The sequence below is a fragment of the Stegostoma tigrinum genome, chromosome 14, assembly GCF_030684315.1.
Source record: "Stegostoma tigrinum isolate sSteTig4 chromosome 14, sSteTig4.hap1, whole genome shotgun sequence".
In the NCBI taxonomy this organism is placed as follows: domain Eukaryota; kingdom Metazoa; phylum Chordata; class Chondrichthyes; order Orectolobiformes; family Stegostomatidae; genus Stegostoma; species Stegostoma tigrinum.
This window is the reverse complement of record NC_081367.1, coordinates 32,200,001-32,218,999: the sequence shown is the minus strand read 5'-3', so window position 1 is coordinate 32,218,999 and position 18,999 is coordinate 32,200,001. Positions and strand designations below refer to the sequence as shown.

General features: G+C 41.5%; 2 protein-coding genes across 8 annotated transcripts in view; one reads left to right on the top strand and one right to left on the bottom strand.

The window, feature by feature from the left end:
* Positions 1–18,999, bottom strand: part of veph1 (ventricular zone expressed PH domain-containing 1) — a 226,132-nt gene that overhangs the window by 152,527 nt on the left and 54,606 nt on the right. For all 7 annotated transcript variants that reach the window (XM_048542472.2, XM_048542471.2, XM_048542470.2 and 4 more), the window contains one exon: positions 5,131–5,294. In XM_048542472.2, coding sequence (XP_048398429.1) covers positions 5,131–5,294 — 164 coding nt within the window. The remainder of the gene's footprint in view (positions 1–5,130; positions 5,295–18,999) is intronic.
* On the top strand, positions 7,560–18,021 carry LOC125457830 (pentraxin-related protein PTX3-like). The gene is made up of 3 exons (XM_048542479.2): positions 7,560–7,914; positions 8,875–9,405; positions 16,664–18,021. The coding sequence occupies exons 1-3, from the start codon at positions 7,797–7,799 to the stop codon at positions 17,278–17,280; spliced, it is 1,266 nt and encodes a 421-aa protein (XP_048398436.1). The 5' UTR covers positions 7,560–7,796; the 3' UTR covers positions 17,281–18,021.

Genomic DNA, 18,999 nt, shown 5'->3' with positions numbered 1-18,999 from the left:
TTTTTCAACAAATTCCTACCTTAATAATGGGCTAATTTTTCCCTCTATTTTCTGGAAGCCTTCCCTAGCAATGTACACACTGATATATTACAGTAATGAAGGCTCATATGTATCATTTTGATCTTCTATCAGAAGACCCATGACAGCACTCCAGAACTAAACTTTGCAATGTACTCACTGAAAACTGCATGTCACCGCAAGGCCAGCATTTTGTTTTTCGCTATCTTCCTTCGAACTGGACATAAACAGGCCTGACTAGTTTGCATGATAATTGATGACAACTTCATGGGCACCATTGCCGAAACAAGCTTTCAATTCCAGATTTTATTCATGGAATTTAAATTCCACCAGCTGCCATGGTATTTGAAACCACATTTCCCACGCATTAAACAGGGCCTCTAGATTACTCGTTCAAATTTATTATCATGGCCAACAGCGAGAGCGCAGTGGGATGGGATATAAAGACATAAATGGGGTCGGACCTATGGACGGATTTGACGCAGAGGGAAACCCTGCAGATAATGACCATCAGTATCAATCTGGCAGGATGGGGGCTGAGAACTGTAATCCAAGGTCCAATTCTTAGGAAATTAGCAACTTCATCAAGATATGGCACTCACCCAAGACCCTAAAGTTGGGCGAATTTCAGAACAGGACATGCAGAAGGAAACGGTTAAACTAAGCCCCTTTCGAGTGAGCAATGATGATCAGCAATGTTTAGTGACATCACTAATCATTCAATGCCCATCACAAGTAAATGTGGGCCCTTCTGACTACTATACTCTTAAGCTCATCCCTATTTCACTTCTAGGCTGGGCTTTAGAAGGTGCTGTGATCTCCCTGCTGTGTACTTACTCATCACCACTGCCAATGGCCTGCCCAACCCATCCACAACTCAAATATTGTGTTGACACCCCACCCATGATAAAAATAGCTAGCTGCTCTACATATATTTCACCCTCCAGATGTCCCAAAATAGCTCAGGACAAAACCTCCCGCCCATCTGGGGAGGAAGGTTCAGAGATTTAGTAGCCAATCTGACTACAGGCAGCCCCAAAAGAAGCAGCATTTGTGGAACACAAGTGCAAGGGGATAAGCATCTTAAACAGGAGAGAATCTAACATTGCCCCTTGACATTCAATGGCATTAACATTACATAATCTTCCACTATTATATCCTGGAGTTACCATTGATCAGTAAGTGAACTAAAATAGCTACATACATACTATAGCTACAACAGCAGATCAGAGGCAAGGAATCCTGTAGCAAGTAACTCACTTCCTGGCTCCCCAAAGCCTGTCCACCATTGACTATGCACAAGTCAGGTGTGTGATGGAATACTCCCCGCTTGCCTGAATGTATGCACCTCCAACAACACTCAAGATGCTTCACACCATCCAGGGCAAAACACCTCAGTAAAGTATCACCACACCCACAAACATTCACTCCCTCCATCACCAATATGCAGCAGCTGCAGTAGGTACAATTTGCAAAATGTATTGCAAAAATTCCCCAAAGTTCCTCAGGCAGTACCTTTCAAACCTACATCCACTAACATCTAGAAGGACCATCACCTGCAAGTTTCTTTCCAAGCCACTCACCTTCCTGAATTGGAAATATATCACTGTACCTTTAGTGTCACTCGAGTCAAAATCTCAGAAATCCCTTGCTAACATTGTTTTGAGTATACTTCCACCAAATGGCCTGCAGTAGTTCAAGAAGGCAGCTCATCATGAACATCTGAAGGATAGTTAGAGATAGGCAAATAAATACTGGCCCAACCAGCAAAGTCCACATCCCTTAAGTGAATAAAAAATAGGAGGTTAGGAAGTATGAGCTGAAGGCATTCAAGCATATAAACAGGGCCTGGCTGGCCAGAGCAGTGACAGGAGAGTGAAGGTATGGTTTGCGAAACTGGAGGGGGTAAGGTTAAGGGGCAGGATATGATCTTGGGGGTGCCTCCAAGGTGAGACCCTCAAAAGGAGAATCCCCCTCAGAACCAATAACATTCAATCCAGTTAAAGTTGCCAGTCCATCCACTTTGTTTGGGCTTTTCCTTAAACATGGTTTTGAGGAGTGGAATTAGGCACATAAAGTGGCCATTGTGAGCATTTAAGTACCTCAACAGGTGAGCGAATGACTGGACACCTCTATGGCCGGACAGGAAGGCAGCAGGCAGGTAATACACCATATTTTACACTGCCCTTCAAACACATCAGCAGGGGAGTGTAAAATCCAGTAAGACAAAACACTAGAAGTGAAAGCTTCATTGAGACTAAATCTCAAATAATGAACTTGCTTTGAGTTTAGAGATTGGGAACTGCAGATGCTGGAGGATCCAAGATAACAAAGTGTGAAAATGGATGAACACAGCAGGCCAAGCAGCATCTCAGGAGCACAAAAGCTGACGTTTCGGGCCTAGACCCTTCTCTGCTAAAGGGTTGAGGCCCGAAACGTCAGCTTTTGTGCTCCTGAGATGCTGCTTGGCCTGCTGTGTTCATCCAGCTTCACACTTTGTTATCTTGCTTTGAGTTTACACAGTTCTTTCAGCTTTTATTAAGTTTCTAGTTGCTTGTCTTGCATCATACAGTATTTTTGAAGGGTTTTTTATTTATTTGTTCACAGAATGTTGATGTTTGCTAGCTAGGCCAGGAATTACTGCCCATCCCTAGTTTTGTTTTTCAGAAGATGCTGGTAAGCTGTCTTTTTGAACCACGAAGTCCCTGTCGTATTTGACAGTGCCATTGAGTATGATTGATGACAAACAGAAAAACATAGCAGCCAAGTTGGCTACAACAACGTCCTGAAAACAGCAATGAGACACATCATTAAAAGATGTGTGCATGCCTACTACAATCCAATTAGTCGTACTCTCACCTCTGAACCAGGTTTGTGGGTTCAAGTCCCACTCCAGGATTAAAATCAAGGCTGAATGAAGTAGGGAGGAAATGTTTCACTGTCAGAGATTCGGTCTTTTGGATAAGTGGTAAATGAATGCACACCTTCCCTCTCAGGTGGATGATAAAAATTCTGTGGCATAATCCCTGGCGTCCTGGCCATGTTTATCCTAAAATCGACTTCGCAATAAAACTGATGTTCTGGACATCATCACACTGCTGTGAGACACTTGGGGGAATGTTGGTTAAACAGTTTGGGGCTGGAGGAACACAGTAGACCAGGCAGCATCAGAGGAGCCCCCTTCCCCCTCCCGCATTTCTGAAGAAGGGTCCTGACCCAAAATGTCAGCTTTTCCTGCTCCTCTGATGCTGCCTGGCCTGCTGTGTTCCTCCAGCTCCACACTGTGTTATCTCTGACTCCAGCATCAACAGTCCTTCCTATCTTTGGGCAATCTTGGGGATTGCCTTGCTTCCAATATTTGAAAGCATTCATTGTTTGGATCATTCAGTGGTCCTGAAAAGTACTATTCAAATGCAAATCTTTAAGAATGAATTGATCAGTTTAGGATATAGTAGGAACTGCAGATGCTGGAGAATCTGAGATAACAAGGATGATGCGTTGGATCTGGAGGTAGGTGGATTCCCCAAAGAATCTTGGTGGCTGTGCCTACACTGGCCCTAAACCCCATCTCTTACTCCCTTACATTGATGACTGTATCGGTGCCGCCTCGTGCTCCCACGATGATCTCGAACGGTTCATCCACTTCACCAACACCTTCCACCCCAACTTAAGTTCACCTGGGCCATCTCTAATACCTCTCTCTCCTTGCTGGACCTCTCTGTCTCCATCTCCGGCAACCACCTAGAAACCGATGTCCACTTCAAGCCCCCCCCCCCCTCCCCCCCACTCCCACGGCTACCTAGAATTCACCTCCTCGCACCCACCTTCCTGCAAAAATGCCATCCCCTATCCCCACTTCCTTCACCTCCACCGCATCTGCTCCCAGGATGAGGCATTCCACTCCCGTACACCTCAGATGTCCTCGTTTATCAAGGACCGCAACATCCCCCTCACCTCAGTGGTCAAGAACGCCCTCAACCGTGTCTCCCGCATTTCCCACAACTCATCCTTCACACCTCCACCCCGCAATAACGAACAAAACACAATCTCCCTCGTCCTCACGTACCACCCCACCAACCTTCAGATCCAACGCATCATCCTCCGACGCTTCCACCATCTATAATCCGACCCCCTCACCAAAGACATTTTTTCCTCAACACCCTTGTCTGTTTTCTGGAGGGACCACTCTCTCCACGACTCCCTTGTCCGCTCTACACTCCACTCCAACCCCACCACCCCCGGCACTTTTCCCTGCAACAGCAGGAAGTGCTACACCTGCCCCCATACCTCCTCGCTCACCCCCATCCCAGGGTCCAAGAAGAGTTTCCACATCAAGCAGATGTTCACTGGCACATCTGCTAATGTGGTATACTGCATCCACTGTACCTGTTGTGGCCTCGTCTACATTGGGGAGAACAAGTGGAGGCTTGGGGACCACCTTGCAGAACACCTACGCTCGGTTAACACAACAAATGCACCTCCCAGTTGCGAACCATTTCAACGCCCCCTGCCATTCCGCAGACGACATGTCCACCCTGGGCCTCCTGCAGTGCCATAATGATGTCACCCAAAGGTTGCAGGAACAGCAACTCATATTCCGCTTGGGAACCCTGCAGCCCAATGGTATCAATGTGGATTTCACAAGCTTCAAAATCTCCCCTCCCACTACCACATTCCAAAACCAACCCAGCTCATCCCCACCTCTCTAATCTGTTCTTCCTCCCACCTATCCCCTCCTCCCACCTCAAGCTGCACCCCCATCTCCTCCCTACTAACCTCATCCCGCTCCCTTGAAGTGTCCATCCTCCCTGGACTGACCTATATCCTCCCTACCTCCCCACCTACACTCACCTTTACTGGCTCCATCCCCGCCTCTTTGACCAGTCTCCTCTCTACCTATCTTCTCCTCTATCCATCTTCTATCCTCCTCTCCCTGTCTCCCTATTTATTTCAGAACCCTCTTTCCCACCACACCCCCCACCCCCCCACCAATTTCTGAAGAAGGGTCTAGGCCCGAAACGTCAGCCTTCCTGCTCCTATGATGCTGCTTGGCCTGCTGTGTTCATCCAGCTTTACACCTTGTTACGTTTGATCAGTTTAGAAGTGTTTTACCTGAGGACATTGCTTAGTAATTACTTGTAGAAGGCGGAGAAGGTGCTGCTGCTCAGATGGCTCCAGTTGTGGCATCAATTGGACGAGCTCTGTGATGTGGCTGTTAATTGGCTCAGGCTGTTTCTCATATACCGAAGGTAAAACATGGAGCAACAGAGAATTCCCTGTGAGCACAACATGAAAATAAAAGATTCAACAGTTTGTAAATCATCTGGAAATGATTCCTTAGTGTGCTTAAAGGAATGTGTGTTAAATAACCAAAAAAAGTGATACTACTGACAGCAGGTAAGGTTTTACAGCCATATTTAAGGAATCGGAATACTGTATCCATTGTACCCAGTGTGGCTTCCTCTACATTGGGGAAACCAAGCGGAGGCTTGGGGACCGCTTTGCAGAACACCTCCGCTCGGTTTGCAATAAACAACTGCACCTCCCAGTCGTGAACCAATTCAACTCCCCCTCCCATTCTTTAGATGACATGTCCATCACGGGCCTCCTGCAGTGCCACAATGATGCCACCCGAAGGCTGCAGGAACAGCAACTCATATTCCGCCTGGGAACCCTGCAGCCCAATGGCATCAATGTGGACTTCACCAGCTTCAAAATCTCCCCTTCCCCCACTGCATCCCAAAACCAGCCCAGTTCGTCCCCTCCCCCCACTGCATCCCAAAACCAGCCCAGCCTGTCTCTGCCACCCTAACCTGTTCTTCCTGTCACCCATCCCTTCCTCCCACCCCAAGCCGCACCTCCATTTCCAACCGACTAACCTCATCCCACTTCCTTGACCTGTCCGTCTTCCCTGGACTGACCTATCCCGTCCCCACCTCCCCACCTATACTCTCCTCTCCACCTATCTTCTTTTCTCTCCATCTTCGGTCCGCCTCCCCCTCTCTCCATATTTATTCCAGACCCCTCACCCCATCCCCCTCTCTGACGAAGGGTCTGGGCCCGAAACGTCAGCTTTTGTGCTCCCGAGATGCTGCTGGGCCTGCTGTGTTCATCCAGCTTCACATTTTATTATCCTGGATTCTCCAGCATCTGCAGTTCCCATTATCTCGGAGTTAATTTAGTTCTTTCTTTACAGAAAATAAATGTTTGAAAATCCTGAACGTAGCAAGAATAATTTACAGCACAACAGGTGATCTCCAAGTTATTACAAGCAACATACCATTCATAAATTTAAACCATAACATAAGGAAATAATTATTGAATTAAAGCAGTGGGGCTTGCTTTGTAGCCATTTAACCCTTTCACAATAGAGATTTAAAACAATTTTGCTTGCTACAAGTTTTTTGAAATGAATTTGCTGTTTGACAGCATTTTAGATGATAACATCACCCAATCATTTCGTTCTTTGCCTGCAGAAATTCTAATCCATGTGTTTGTTATCTCTAGAGTTAACTATTTCTCATGTACTTGGTCAGTCTCCTACGTTCTACCCTTCTTGAACCTCATCCAAACATCTGCTGCCCAAGTATTAAATCCCATTTGCTTATCACTCATGTGCTCACTGACCTATGTTAGCACCTAGCTAAATAACATCTTGGTTTTCAAATTTTCATCCTTACTTTCAAGCCATTACACATGGCTTTGACCCTTATTTGTGTACTCTCCAGTCTGACAACTCTCAGATATCTGCACAATTCTCATTCTAGCCTCATGAGCAATGCTGATTTTAACTACTCCATTATTCAGGTCTGCTTCTTCAGCTGTTTGACCCTAAGGTTTGTTGTTCCCTCCCTAAGCCACATTATCTTGGGTCTCTTTTCCCTATTTAGGAGCTCCTCAAAAGCTCACATTAGCCGAGCTTTTGAAGTGACTGCCTTAATAGCTAATAATTTTATTTGATATAGAGTCAACCTTTGTTTTGTAACATTGCTGTGAAACTACCTCAGATGTCTTATTATGTTAGAGGTGCTATATCAGTCCAAGTTATTCCTGTTGCTGTTGGGTTAATGTAGTCAACTTGAATTCAAATACTTTGTAATTTCAACTCATGTCCAGAATACAAGTCTGCCAGCATACACGTCTAGCCTCATTCAATCCTTCAAGTGTACTTTCAACCTTCAGTCCTCTCCTCCTAAGTTTCTTACCTCCAACTGAGTTAGCAGATAAAATATATCTTTAAAAAAATGCTAAACACATTTGTGCTTTTCTTTAATTAAACTTTTCAAAGCTATCTTAGTAACTGTACCTAACTACTTTCACATGGAAAAACCGTTTGAGAAAGAACTAATGAAATGCAGAAATAAATGCCCTTGCATTTTTGCACAGTCCTTTGGGACTTGCCCTGCTCTGCCTTCATACACATTCGTCACTTATTGCTACCATTTTATATTACAAAAATGCATTCCCTAGTGGTAGGTCATTACATCTGGCTTGCAATCTATACTTACCCCAGTGCTGGGCCCATTCTTATATTCACCTATCCACATGTGCTCTTAAACCACAAGTTTAAAGGTTGTGTAATTCAACCTCTTTGTTGCGAAAGCAGAAAGCAGAAAACTCATTGCAATTGGTATAAAGTGCATGCAGCAACGTTCTTGCATCACTCCTCACTATTTATTAAGAGCCTTTGGAGACTTGTGTTAGAGCTTGTACTGAAGGAGCTAAATCAATAGAACAGTGCCCTCATACTTCTAAACACTGAAAAGAACTCGAGAGAAATGGCTGCACTGAAAATAGTACTTGGGGTTCTATTCAGCTTGTCCTATACTTTGGCAGAGGATTATGAAGACATACAATATATTCACGGAATGGAAAATAAAATCTCTGTTTTACCAGGTAAGATATTTTTACAAGTTATTTGCAGATTTGATAAATCGATATTTTTCAATATTGATTACATTCTGTTTCATATTGCTTTCTACAGTTTTGCAGCATTATCTTATCTGGTGAAATAGGAAGTTTGAAACTAGATTACATTTAGCTTTTAGAGTAAAATTTCACAAATTAAAATACTTGATGGTTGAATGATTTCCTTGTCTAAAAATGTAGGAACATGTTACTAACAAGTAGAAAAATACCACATGTGACAGCATGCAGATTTACTTCCATTTACTCCTACATGTTAGGCCACTGTTGCTAATGTTAGAATGAATTCTAACAAAAAAATACATACCAACTTCAATGAAAGAATATTAATATACTTATGTTATTCTGGCATGTAGCATGTGATTTTCAACAATCATGAACATAATTTTAAATCAAACTGCTATCCAAGTGAATTCAACAATAAAGTATCAGTTTAATTTGATTATACAAAATTCAATATACTATTGAGGGACTGTTGATTCAAAGATGCCATATTCCAGATGAGAGTTAAACCAAGTCATTGACTTCTTTGTGGATGTAAATACCAACATCTGGTCATTATCACATTGCACATCTGAGTTGTATGCGTGCTGACTGCAGCAGTATGCACAATATAGCAATAGCCACACTTTAAAAGTATGTAGCTGACTGTGAAAAATTTAGGATCTCTTGAGTTTGCAATAGCTGCTATACAAATTTGGATTGTTTCATTCTTTCTCAAATTGATTAAAATACAACCAATTTAATTTTACTTGATATTTTTTAGCTTTGAAGTAACGCTGCAAACTGATTATTCTGTCAATTAATAGATTTAGCATAATTTCAACAAAAAAAATGCAATATCTAATTCAGCATGTACCCAGTGATATGAGGCCTTGTGTGATTAATTGCCAAGTGCTTATTTAATCTAAACTTATCCCCCCAACACAGATGGTTCCTGTAAATGCCAGAAAGAACTCACTAAATGGGATAAGCTATTTGTAATGCTGGAGGATTCCCAAATGAAACAGAACATCCTACAACAATCCATCGGAGAAGTGTGTAAGATAGAATTGCAACAAGTACATTCAGAAATGCACAAATTCACAGCCAACTTTGCAGGGACTTACACAGATGCCATTGATAATGCAATTTTGCGTATCACAACAGAAATGGACAAGAAATTGGCATACACATTGAAAGAAGTTGGAGAAATCAATATAGAGATTGAGTCAGAGAAGAAAAATATACTTCATCAACTTCTTTTCTTGAGTCAGGATCTGTCCAACAGATTCAAAAGACTGGAGATGACTTGGCAAAAGGCAGTGGACATAAAGGATCAATGGCTGTCACTTGACCTTAAGAGAAGAGTTCCTGTAACCCAGGACACTGCACTGAATTCTTTGGCAACAGAACAGCAACAATCCAAAGCTGAACTGACAGGATGTCCAAATTGGTCAACTAAACACATCTTACCATCAGGTATTCTTGCTCACTATTTCTTAATTATTGTTTGATGTTTTCTTTCCCTTTTATTCCCAACTTTATTCAGTCATTAGCATATTTATTAGCTGTGAAACTGAAGCACAATCCTGCCTGTCTTCTAGTATCTATGGATTTATATGGGGAAAAAATATCTTTTCAGCAATAAGTGCTTCATAAATGTTACTGCATAATTAAAAATATAATTCCACATAGTTTGCTGGTTAAACATTGAAAATAAATAAGAGAAATTATAGAATCCAATGTATCTTGTTGGAAAGACTAAAACACTCAGGCACTGTACAGCTGTAATCCTTCCTACTTTACCACCCCACACACCAACCGCTTCCCCCCCACCCCACCCACTTTAAATAAATGCCAGCATTGTATTTGCCACAGGTGAAGGGACTTAATATATGGTTACTAAATCTGCTGATGACACAAAGGTAGGTAAGAGAATAAGTTGTGAAGAGGACATTAGGAGTCAGCAAGTAGATATAGAGAAGTTAAGTGAGTGGATAAAATTTAACAGATGGAATATTATGTTGGAGAATGAGGAAAAGAAGACTAGAAAGACACTTACTCCTTAAGTGGTGAAAAGTTGAAGGAGTCTGCAGCATAGAATATACGCATCCTAACACGATTCACAAAAAAAATAGTTTTCAGGTGCAGCAGTTGTTAGGAAGCTAATGGAATGTTTTTTACTAATTGCAAGGAGCATGAAATATAAAGTCAGCACACTTTGTTTTGGTTGTACAGCGCTTTGATGTAACTGCAGCTACAGTATTGTGTATAGTTTTGCTCCGTTTACTTTTAAAGAAAGGAAATGATTGCATCAGAAGCAGTTCACAACAGGTTAAGTCAACTGATTCCTGTTTTGTAGGGTTTATTTATGAGGAAAGGTGCTCAGATGGGTCCCATATCTATTATGGTTTTGAAAAATGCAAGGTGATTTTATTGAAAAATATGATATACTGGGAAACTTGACAGGCAGGAGACCGAGAGGAGATTCCCCTTATGGCAGTTATTAGAACTAAAGGGTTTAGATTTAAAATAAGGGCATTCCCATTTATGTTGAGATGAGAAGTATTTACTTTCTTTCAGATGGTCAATGGTCTATGAAGTTCTCTCCACTGGAGGTAGGGCCATTGAATATTTTTAAGGCTGAGTTAAATCGAATTTTAATTGACCAAGACAGTCAAAGAGTTTAAAAGATAGATTGAAAAGCAGAGTTGAGTCTGCAATCAAATCAGCGATGATCTTGTCAAATGGTTCAGCACAGGGCTGAAAGGCTTTCTGCTGTCCCTAATTTGTATGCTGGTATGTCTCACCAGATGTACCTACTTGCTAAGGTTTTGCAATTCATAGACAAAACACCCATGTTCCTTTATACTGTAGCATTTAAATTAATAATCTGCTTTTCAATTCTATCCATCCAAAGTTCAACTTCCCATTTTGCACTTCATTTGCCAATATTTTGTCCACTCACTTCCCCTCTCTGTGTCACTTTCCTGTCTCTTTGTATCGCCCTCACAACTTTCTTTCCTATCTATTTTTGTTTCATCAGCAAATGTGGCTTCAGTACAGTCTGTCTTTTCGTTCATTAATATAGATTGCAAATAGTCGAGACAGGCACATAAATTATTGGAGTGCTGCCAGAATTAGTTTGCCAACTTGGAAAATGATCTATTTAGCCTGACTTAATTTCTTGATAGCTAGCCAATCCTCTAGGTTAATATATCATCCCCAACACAATGAGCTCTTACCTCATGCAGTAACCTTTATGTGTTACCTTATCAAATGTCTTTTGGGCAGTTAACTGCACTGGGTCCCCTTTATCTACACGGCTTGTTAAATCCTCATAGAACTCCACTAAATTTGGTCAAACATGATTTTGTTTTCACAAAACCATACTGATTCTGCTAGATTACAAATGATTTTCTATGTCCCATGCTACTATCTCCTTAAAAATAAATTAAAGCAGTATCCTGATGACAGATGTTAGAATAATGGGCCAATAGCTTGTTTCCTGTCTCCATCCATTTTGCAACTGTACTGTTAGATCTGTGGGTTTTCAATATGCTGGATCTTCTAGAATCCAAGAAATTTTGGAAGATTACAAACAATGCCTCCACAATCTCTGCGACTACTTTTTCACCACTCTAGTTTGCAGTGGTAATGATTGTTTTAAGATTCTTCCTGCTCATTGCTTCTTGATTTTCAATTATTGTTGGGATGGCACTTGTGTCTTCTATTCTGAAAACAAATACAAAATTTTTGTTCCAAGTCTTTGCCATTTCCTTGTTGCCCATTCTTAATTTGCCAGTCTCACCATCTAAGGAACCAGTGCCAACTTTAGCTACTCACTTGCTTTTTTTCTGTATTTGTAAAATTTTCAATGCCTGTTTTTATATTTCCAGCCAGCTTCCTCTCATACTACATTTTATACCACTACATATTTTCCTGTTAAGTCATCCTATATTGCTTTCTAAACTTGTACAATTGTCTGATCTACCACTAAATAGTTCCAAAGATGTGTATATTTACTTTGAACGTGTCATAATTTTTACTTCTTAGTTTGTCATTGATTCATCTTTCTCATAGTATCTTTGTTTCTCAATGAAATAGATGTGCGAGAGTTATAGAATACATCCTTAAACGTCTCTTTCTGCTTCCTTACCTCTCACTTCTAAAATTATTTTCCAATTCCATTTAGCTAACTCTGGCTTAATACTTTTGCAGCTGTTTTTATTTCAGTTTAAGATACCAGCTTCAAAACCAATTTTCTCATACTCAAACTGAATGATAAATTCTACCATGTTTTAATCACTTTGATCCAAAGGATCTCTGATAATACGAGGTCATTAATTAATCTTGACTTATTACACATTATTAGGTCTAATGCAGTATGTTCCCTGATTGGTTTCAAACTGATTGTTCTAAAATCTGTCCCAAATACAGTCTATTAACTCATTCTTCAGACTAATTTTGCCAGTTCAACTTATCCAATCTATATGAAGATTAAGATCACCTACAACTATTGCAGTAACCTTCTTACGAGCCCCCATTATTTACTAACAAAAACTTTGTCCTACAATGTCAATGACAATTACTGTCAGAGGGGTTATGAATCACTACTGGCAGATTTTGTTCGTTATTTCTTATCTCCAGCCAAACCAATTCTACATTTTTGATCTATTGATCAAAGCACATTTCCCAGTATTGTACTAATCTTATCCTTTAGTAACTAAGTGACCTCACCTCCTTTTCCTTTCTTGTTATCCTTGGAAAACATGAAGTACTATTGAACATGAAGGTCCTAGTCATGATTACTTTGCAACAATGCATGAAATCTTCCCAGGCACAAATCAATTTGGGCTACAGCAAGAAATTTGGAAGAAGCAGGTCAGAAATCACAGGTGGTCTCCCTTTAATTGGTTGCAACAGGTATCACTTATCACCGTGGTTCCAGACGTCAAACAAAGATTCACACTAATAAACAGCAAGAGCATATTAATGGGAATTATTATTTATTATCACTCTTGTTATTATTTAATCTCACCTCGTTATTATGCAGGCTGCCATTCTCCCACCGACCGAAGACAAACTCAATACCATGAATCTGGACACTAAGGTCTGTGCATGTACCTGGTCACTGCAGTCTTTCCACTTACTCTTCTGGTCCTCCTGGGCACCTGGCACTCATATTGTAGAGCATGCTCCATGGGAAGCAGCTGTGTGTACCCCATGTCCATGGAAGTGTCAGCCTCCCCACATCGCCATGGTGTATCTCTGACCTACTTATAGCGCGCTTCTGCAGTGCTGTGCTATGCCTGAGTACCATCATTGGAATACTGCCATTAGGACAGTCACCCAGCTCATGGGCTGTACCAGGCTACATCTCAGGGCTCCTTGTTTACCTATTAGCATTCACTTACCTTGTGCATACCCACACGCTGACAGTTTCTGTGTCTTGCCTTTGATGGTTTGCCCCCTCAGCTGCACTATAAAGCCTCACAGTACTTCTCTCTTGCCTTGGAGTTTGCCATGGACACAGTCAGATAATACATGGGCCAGCTCTGGCTGCCATTGCTTGGGCAGACCTGACGTGATTACTTGATAAATCTGGGGCTCTTGAGGGTGGGGTTGGGGACTGGGGGTAAAGTGAGCAGATAAAAATTCACACAAAGCATACTGGGTTGATAGGGAGGGATGACAGAGAGTGGATGTTTACCTTTCAGGTTCACTTAGACAAACACTCACTAGAAGTGAGAGTTAACAGACTGTGGAGCTGGAGGAACACAGCAGGCCAGGCAGCATCACAGGAGCAGGAAAGTTGATGTTTTGGATCAAGGCCATTCCTCAGAAATTCTGACCTGTCCTGCTGTGTTCCTCCAGCTCCATGCTACGTCTCTAACCCCAGCATCTGCAGTTCTAACCATCTCTCACTGGAAGTGCGACCACTGTTGCTTTCAACTGTACTGTAAGTAAAGTGTGCAACAGAGATGAAAATGGCTGTGATCACACCCAGAGCAGGCAGGGTAAGCTTTTTGTTCTGTGAGGGAGAGGTCTTCTATTTTGAGCAACATGAAGCTTTTCAAAGGGAAACACCATTTTCCCGACATCCATATAATGAAGCTGAAACATACTGTGTGGGTCAACACATGCTTGGTGAACCTGAGACATTGACCTACTGAGTGCAGTGGAAATCCTTGTCCCAAGCATTCCTGACCATATCACATAAGACGACGACAAAATCCCACTAGTGGATATGATGAAATAACAATGATTAACTACCTAGAAAGATGGAGTATAGTTACCAAGCTAGAAACCATCTGGTATTTACCCAATGCCTACTGCTCCCTTCACACTTCCAGGATTTCCATTCTGTAAAACAGCGCAAGAACTTCTCTTTCTTAGCCATGCCAAGGGAAAATACCTACATTCATGCTGGCATCTCTGACTGCCATTGCTTGACTAGGTATGTGAATATGATGCCAATGCCAGGGACATCTTTAATCGCAGGATGGTCCAGCAGTGGTGAGTACTTCCAACTCTGAACAGTAGGAGAATCAGGCTAGCGTCACACAAGAGGGGTGCAGAAAGTTTGGTATGACAGCATGCGAAAACTCCTAGGCCTAGCAGACAGAAACTTTCCAGGAAGCATGTGGAAAATGACATTTGTCAAAATATGGAAAGATTCAGTCCAAAAATCCTTGTATTGGCTATCACATCATGGTCATTTATTTCAAATTCATGTTAGCATTCATTTCATGATGCATGAATTGACATGTGCATTAAGATAAGGAGCCCTTTCATTTTGTCTTTTTACTGTTTCCCTACGCTGACTTTATTTGCTGGTATTATGGTCCCAGCTGATGATAGTACTAAATCAGTCAGATCTCAGAGTGAAAGATAACAAAGTGTGAAGCTGGATGAACACAGCAGGCCAAGCAGCATCTCAGGAGCACAAAAGCTGACGTTTCAGGCCTAGAAGGGTCTAGGCCCGAAACGTCAGCTTTTGTGCTCCTGAGATGCTGCTTGGCCTGCTGTGTTCATCCAGCTTCACACTTTGTTATCTTGGATTCTCCAGCATCTGCAGTTCCCATTATCACAGATCTCAGAGTGAAAACAGGTTTGTTTGATTTTGTTTTTGCTGTTTGGTTATCAATGAGGTTAGTCATGGAATGTTTGCACATGTAATTGTCTATGCTCTTTTAATACAACAAAAAAAATTTAGAAAGGTTTAAAAAAAATTAACATAAACAACAAAAAGATAGAGTCAACATTTTTCTGAGCGATTTCCTTTATAGTCATTCAATCCATTGAAGTACCACTCCTATCTTAAACCATTACTTTCTTACTCAAATGACTGGTCAAATCACATTATTATCTTTGTTGCTCGATTTTCTAAATTAGTCTCTAGCTGCTGAGACCCTCAGCAGAAACTCTCCTTATTCCTACCTGTGTCGTTAGCACCCATGTAGACAATATCAACTCTATCTTTCCCCTTCCCAGTCTAAATCCTTCGCTAGCCTGAGAGATCCTGAACCTTGGCTTGACCACAGGCAACACTGCTTTCAGAAGTCATACTCTAGGCTGCAGGGAAAAGTATCTACCCCCTAGTTCTACTGCAACTATATAGCTCTTTACTTCTTCACTTGAATGTGCCCCTGCACCACAGTGATGGGGTCATTTGGATCATCCTCCATGGAATCCCTGTTCTTATCCACATAAGTTGCAAAAATCTCAAACCTGTCAGACAGTTGCAAGAACTGAGGCTCAATGTTACTTTTTGGATGTCCATGCTTGCCTCACTTGTAGTCCCACCTCTTGTCCCTGATCAAAGACCTATTCTGAAAAACCTCGCTGAAGGGATGTGATTGCCTCCTGGAAACGATGTGTCCAAGTAACTCTTCTCCTGCCTGATGCTTTGCAGTGGCTCAAGCTCTGACTCCAGCTCAACACCTCAGAATCAAAGTTTTTCAAGCTATAGAAATTTACTGCAGATGTCTTTGAGGTGTCTGCCAGCACCCATTAACTACACTTGCAACACATCACCTGCTCTGCCATCTTTATTATGATTAATGTAATTAATTAGTTTTCAAATTTAGAAATATCACTCAACTGCTGTTTATAGTTATATGAAGTAGTTTAAATATTAATTTACTGCAATATTTGCATCTTCCCCCGTACTCATTTAAACGTTTATTCATTTAAACTTGCTGTATTTTATGGGGAAAATATCTTATAACTCATGAAATACTCATCTGCTCACCTGACAAAGCTCTTGAATACTTATCATACTATTAGAAAAGAAGTTCTGAACAAGAGTCATACTGGACTTAAATTGTTAACTCTGTTTCTCTTTTCAAGATGCTACCAGGTCTGTTTTCTAGCACTCGCTGTGTTCGTTTTCAAATTTCCAGCATCCACATTTTGCTTTTATACGAAGTAAGCACCTCTTCTTCCCCCTGCCGCATTGCCACCTGCACCAAATTTCCAAGTTCGTGCTTGTATATCACTAATCCTAATCTCATTCATAGATTAAACTAAAATTGCCTCCCGTTGTCTCAAACTTTTTGACCTTTTCAATATATTTTTATATTCACAAATTTCTTGAAAATTTGTCATAAAACTTTGGTATTTGATCCTTCCATAAAATGTATTCAATCTTTGATTTTAAAAATTCTACTCTGTAGCACAATACATAAACAGAAACTGAAAGTATATAATGTTGTCTCCTAATGTCCTGCAGGTTGTGACATGGCACTGATCTTCCCTATGCGCTCCAAGAAGATTTACGCAAGTGTTCACGCTGATGATATGACTCTAAGCTCATTTACATCCTGCATATGGATAAAAGCAACTCATCTGTTGGAAAAAACAATTGTGTTCTCCTACGGAACAAAGAGAAATCCCTATCAAATTCAGCTCTACTTCAATGAGTCCTCCGCTGTGTTCTCTGTGCACAGTGACACAAGCAAAATTGTTGCTGAAAATGTCGTCTCCCTTGGTCAATGGGCACACCTGTGTACAACATGGAGTGGTGAAAACGGAAATGCAACACTTTGGGTGAATGGAAAACTTGCAGCTGCTTCCTCAGGAATAGCTGTTGGCCAGAATATCCCAGACGGAGGACTACTGCAACTGGGTCAAGAAAAGAATGGTTGCTGCACTGGAGGTGGCTTTGACAAGAGTTTAGCCTTCACAGGAAGGTTGACTGGGTTCAATATCTGGGACAGAGTCATTTCCAAACATGAAATACAAGCCTTGACAAGTAGGGATGATTCCTGCAGCATTAGAGGGAATGTTGTTGGCTGGAGTGTCACAGAGATTCTGCCACATGGAGGAGCTGAATTTATTTACTATTAAAATTCATTTTTAATTCCAAATTAACATGCTCAAAGAATGGGTTTCAAATTGTTAACATTAATTCTATGATGTTCAATCATGAGAAACAAATGTGAATTTATATTACAAAATTCTCTAGGTTGAACTCCAAGGTGAACTTTGTAATAGAAATCTCCCACAACAGCACACCTGTACAGTAATTTCAAATCTCCCATTTACATGGCATTAAGACACATATGCCAGTCTGTTACCACTGATTCAATTTGGTTCATTGTTTTTGTTTGCATGCACCAACAATTGTGATATTATAATATTGTCATCCTTGAAGCTTGGGCAGCTGGGATTTTAAGATCCACTATCTATCACTCTTCTTTTACAAACAGGACATCTGTTTCTTCTTTAATCCTAGAGTGGTCTGATGAGACTCACTTGAGGAACCAGGACAAATATAGTTTTCGCATAAATTTAAATGGAATTGAGACAGTTAACATTCTCAAATTCTTCTACTTTACAATGTAATGCAAGTATGCGTATGGTTACATTCATTTAATGAAAAATAATTGATTAGCAAGACATATTAACGGAAAAAACCATTCTACAAAGGAAAGATGTTGCTCAACATGCAAGAAATAATAACAAAGTTACAATGCTTTACTATTCATACCAATTCTGTACTTTACGCAGTAAAATACTTCTGCTATCAGTCATTTAATTATTCTATCATGAAGAGTCTAATTTTATAATAAATTGCTGTTAACAATACCCCAAATCTGTCTTGTGTATCTATTTTTGTAAAACCATTTTGGGTACAATGGCTCCTCCCTCACCCCCATCCCAGGCCCCAAGATGACCTTCCATATCAAGCAGATGTTCACCTGCACATCTGCCAATGTGGTATGTTGTATCCATTGCACCCGGTGTGGGTTCCTCTACATTGGGAAAACCAAGCGGAGGCTTGGGGACCGCTTTGCAGAACACCTCCGCTCGGTTCGCAACGAACAACTGCACCTCCCAGTCGCGAGCCATTTCAACTCCCCCTCTCATTCCTCAGACGGCATGTCCATCATGGGCCTCCTGCTGTGCCACAATGATGCCACCCGAAGGTTGCAGGAACAGCAACTCATATTCCGCTTGGGAACACTGCAGCCCAATGATATCAATGTGGACTTCACAAGCTTCAAAATCTCCCCTCCCCCCACTGCATCCCAAAACCAGCCCAGCCTGTCTCTGCTTCCCTAACCTGTTCTTTCTCTCACCCATCCCTTCTTCCCACCTCAAGCCGCACCTCCATTTCCTACCTACCACCTTATCCCGCCTCCTTGACCTGTCCATCTTCCCTGGGCTGACCTATCCCCTCCCTATCTCCTCACCTATACTCTCCTCTCTACCTATCTTGTTTTCTCTCCATCTTCGGTCCACCTCCCCCTCTCTCCCTATTTATTCCAGGTCCCCCTCCCCATCACCCTCTCTGATTGAAGGGTCTTGGCCCGAAACGTCAGCTTTTGTGCTCCTGAGATGCTGCTTGGCCTGCTGTGTTCATCCAGCTCCACACTTTGTTATCTTGGGTACAATGGCTGGTGGACAATTTAAATGGACTAGTCAAATGAAAAATTTAATATGTTCTGTGAGAGCACAAATAATAATAGATTAACACAGCAAAAATGGAACCCATTCAGTCTATTACACCTTTGCCAGCTCTTTGAATTAGTTGTGTAATTAGTGCCACATTCGTCCTCTTTC

Coding starts and splice junctions, on each gene's coding strand:
- LOC125457830 (XM_048542479.2), top strand. CDS start 7,797: ATGGCTGCACTGAAAATAGTACTTGGGGTTCTATTCAGCTTGTCCTAT. Junction 7,915..8,874: donor TAAAATCTCTGTTTTACCAG/GTAAGATATTTT, acceptor CCCCCAACACAG/ATGGTTCCTGTAAATGCCAG. Junction 9,406..16,663: donor TAAACACATCTTACCATCAG/GTATTCTTGCTC, acceptor AATGTCCTGCAG/GTTGTGACATGGCACTGATC.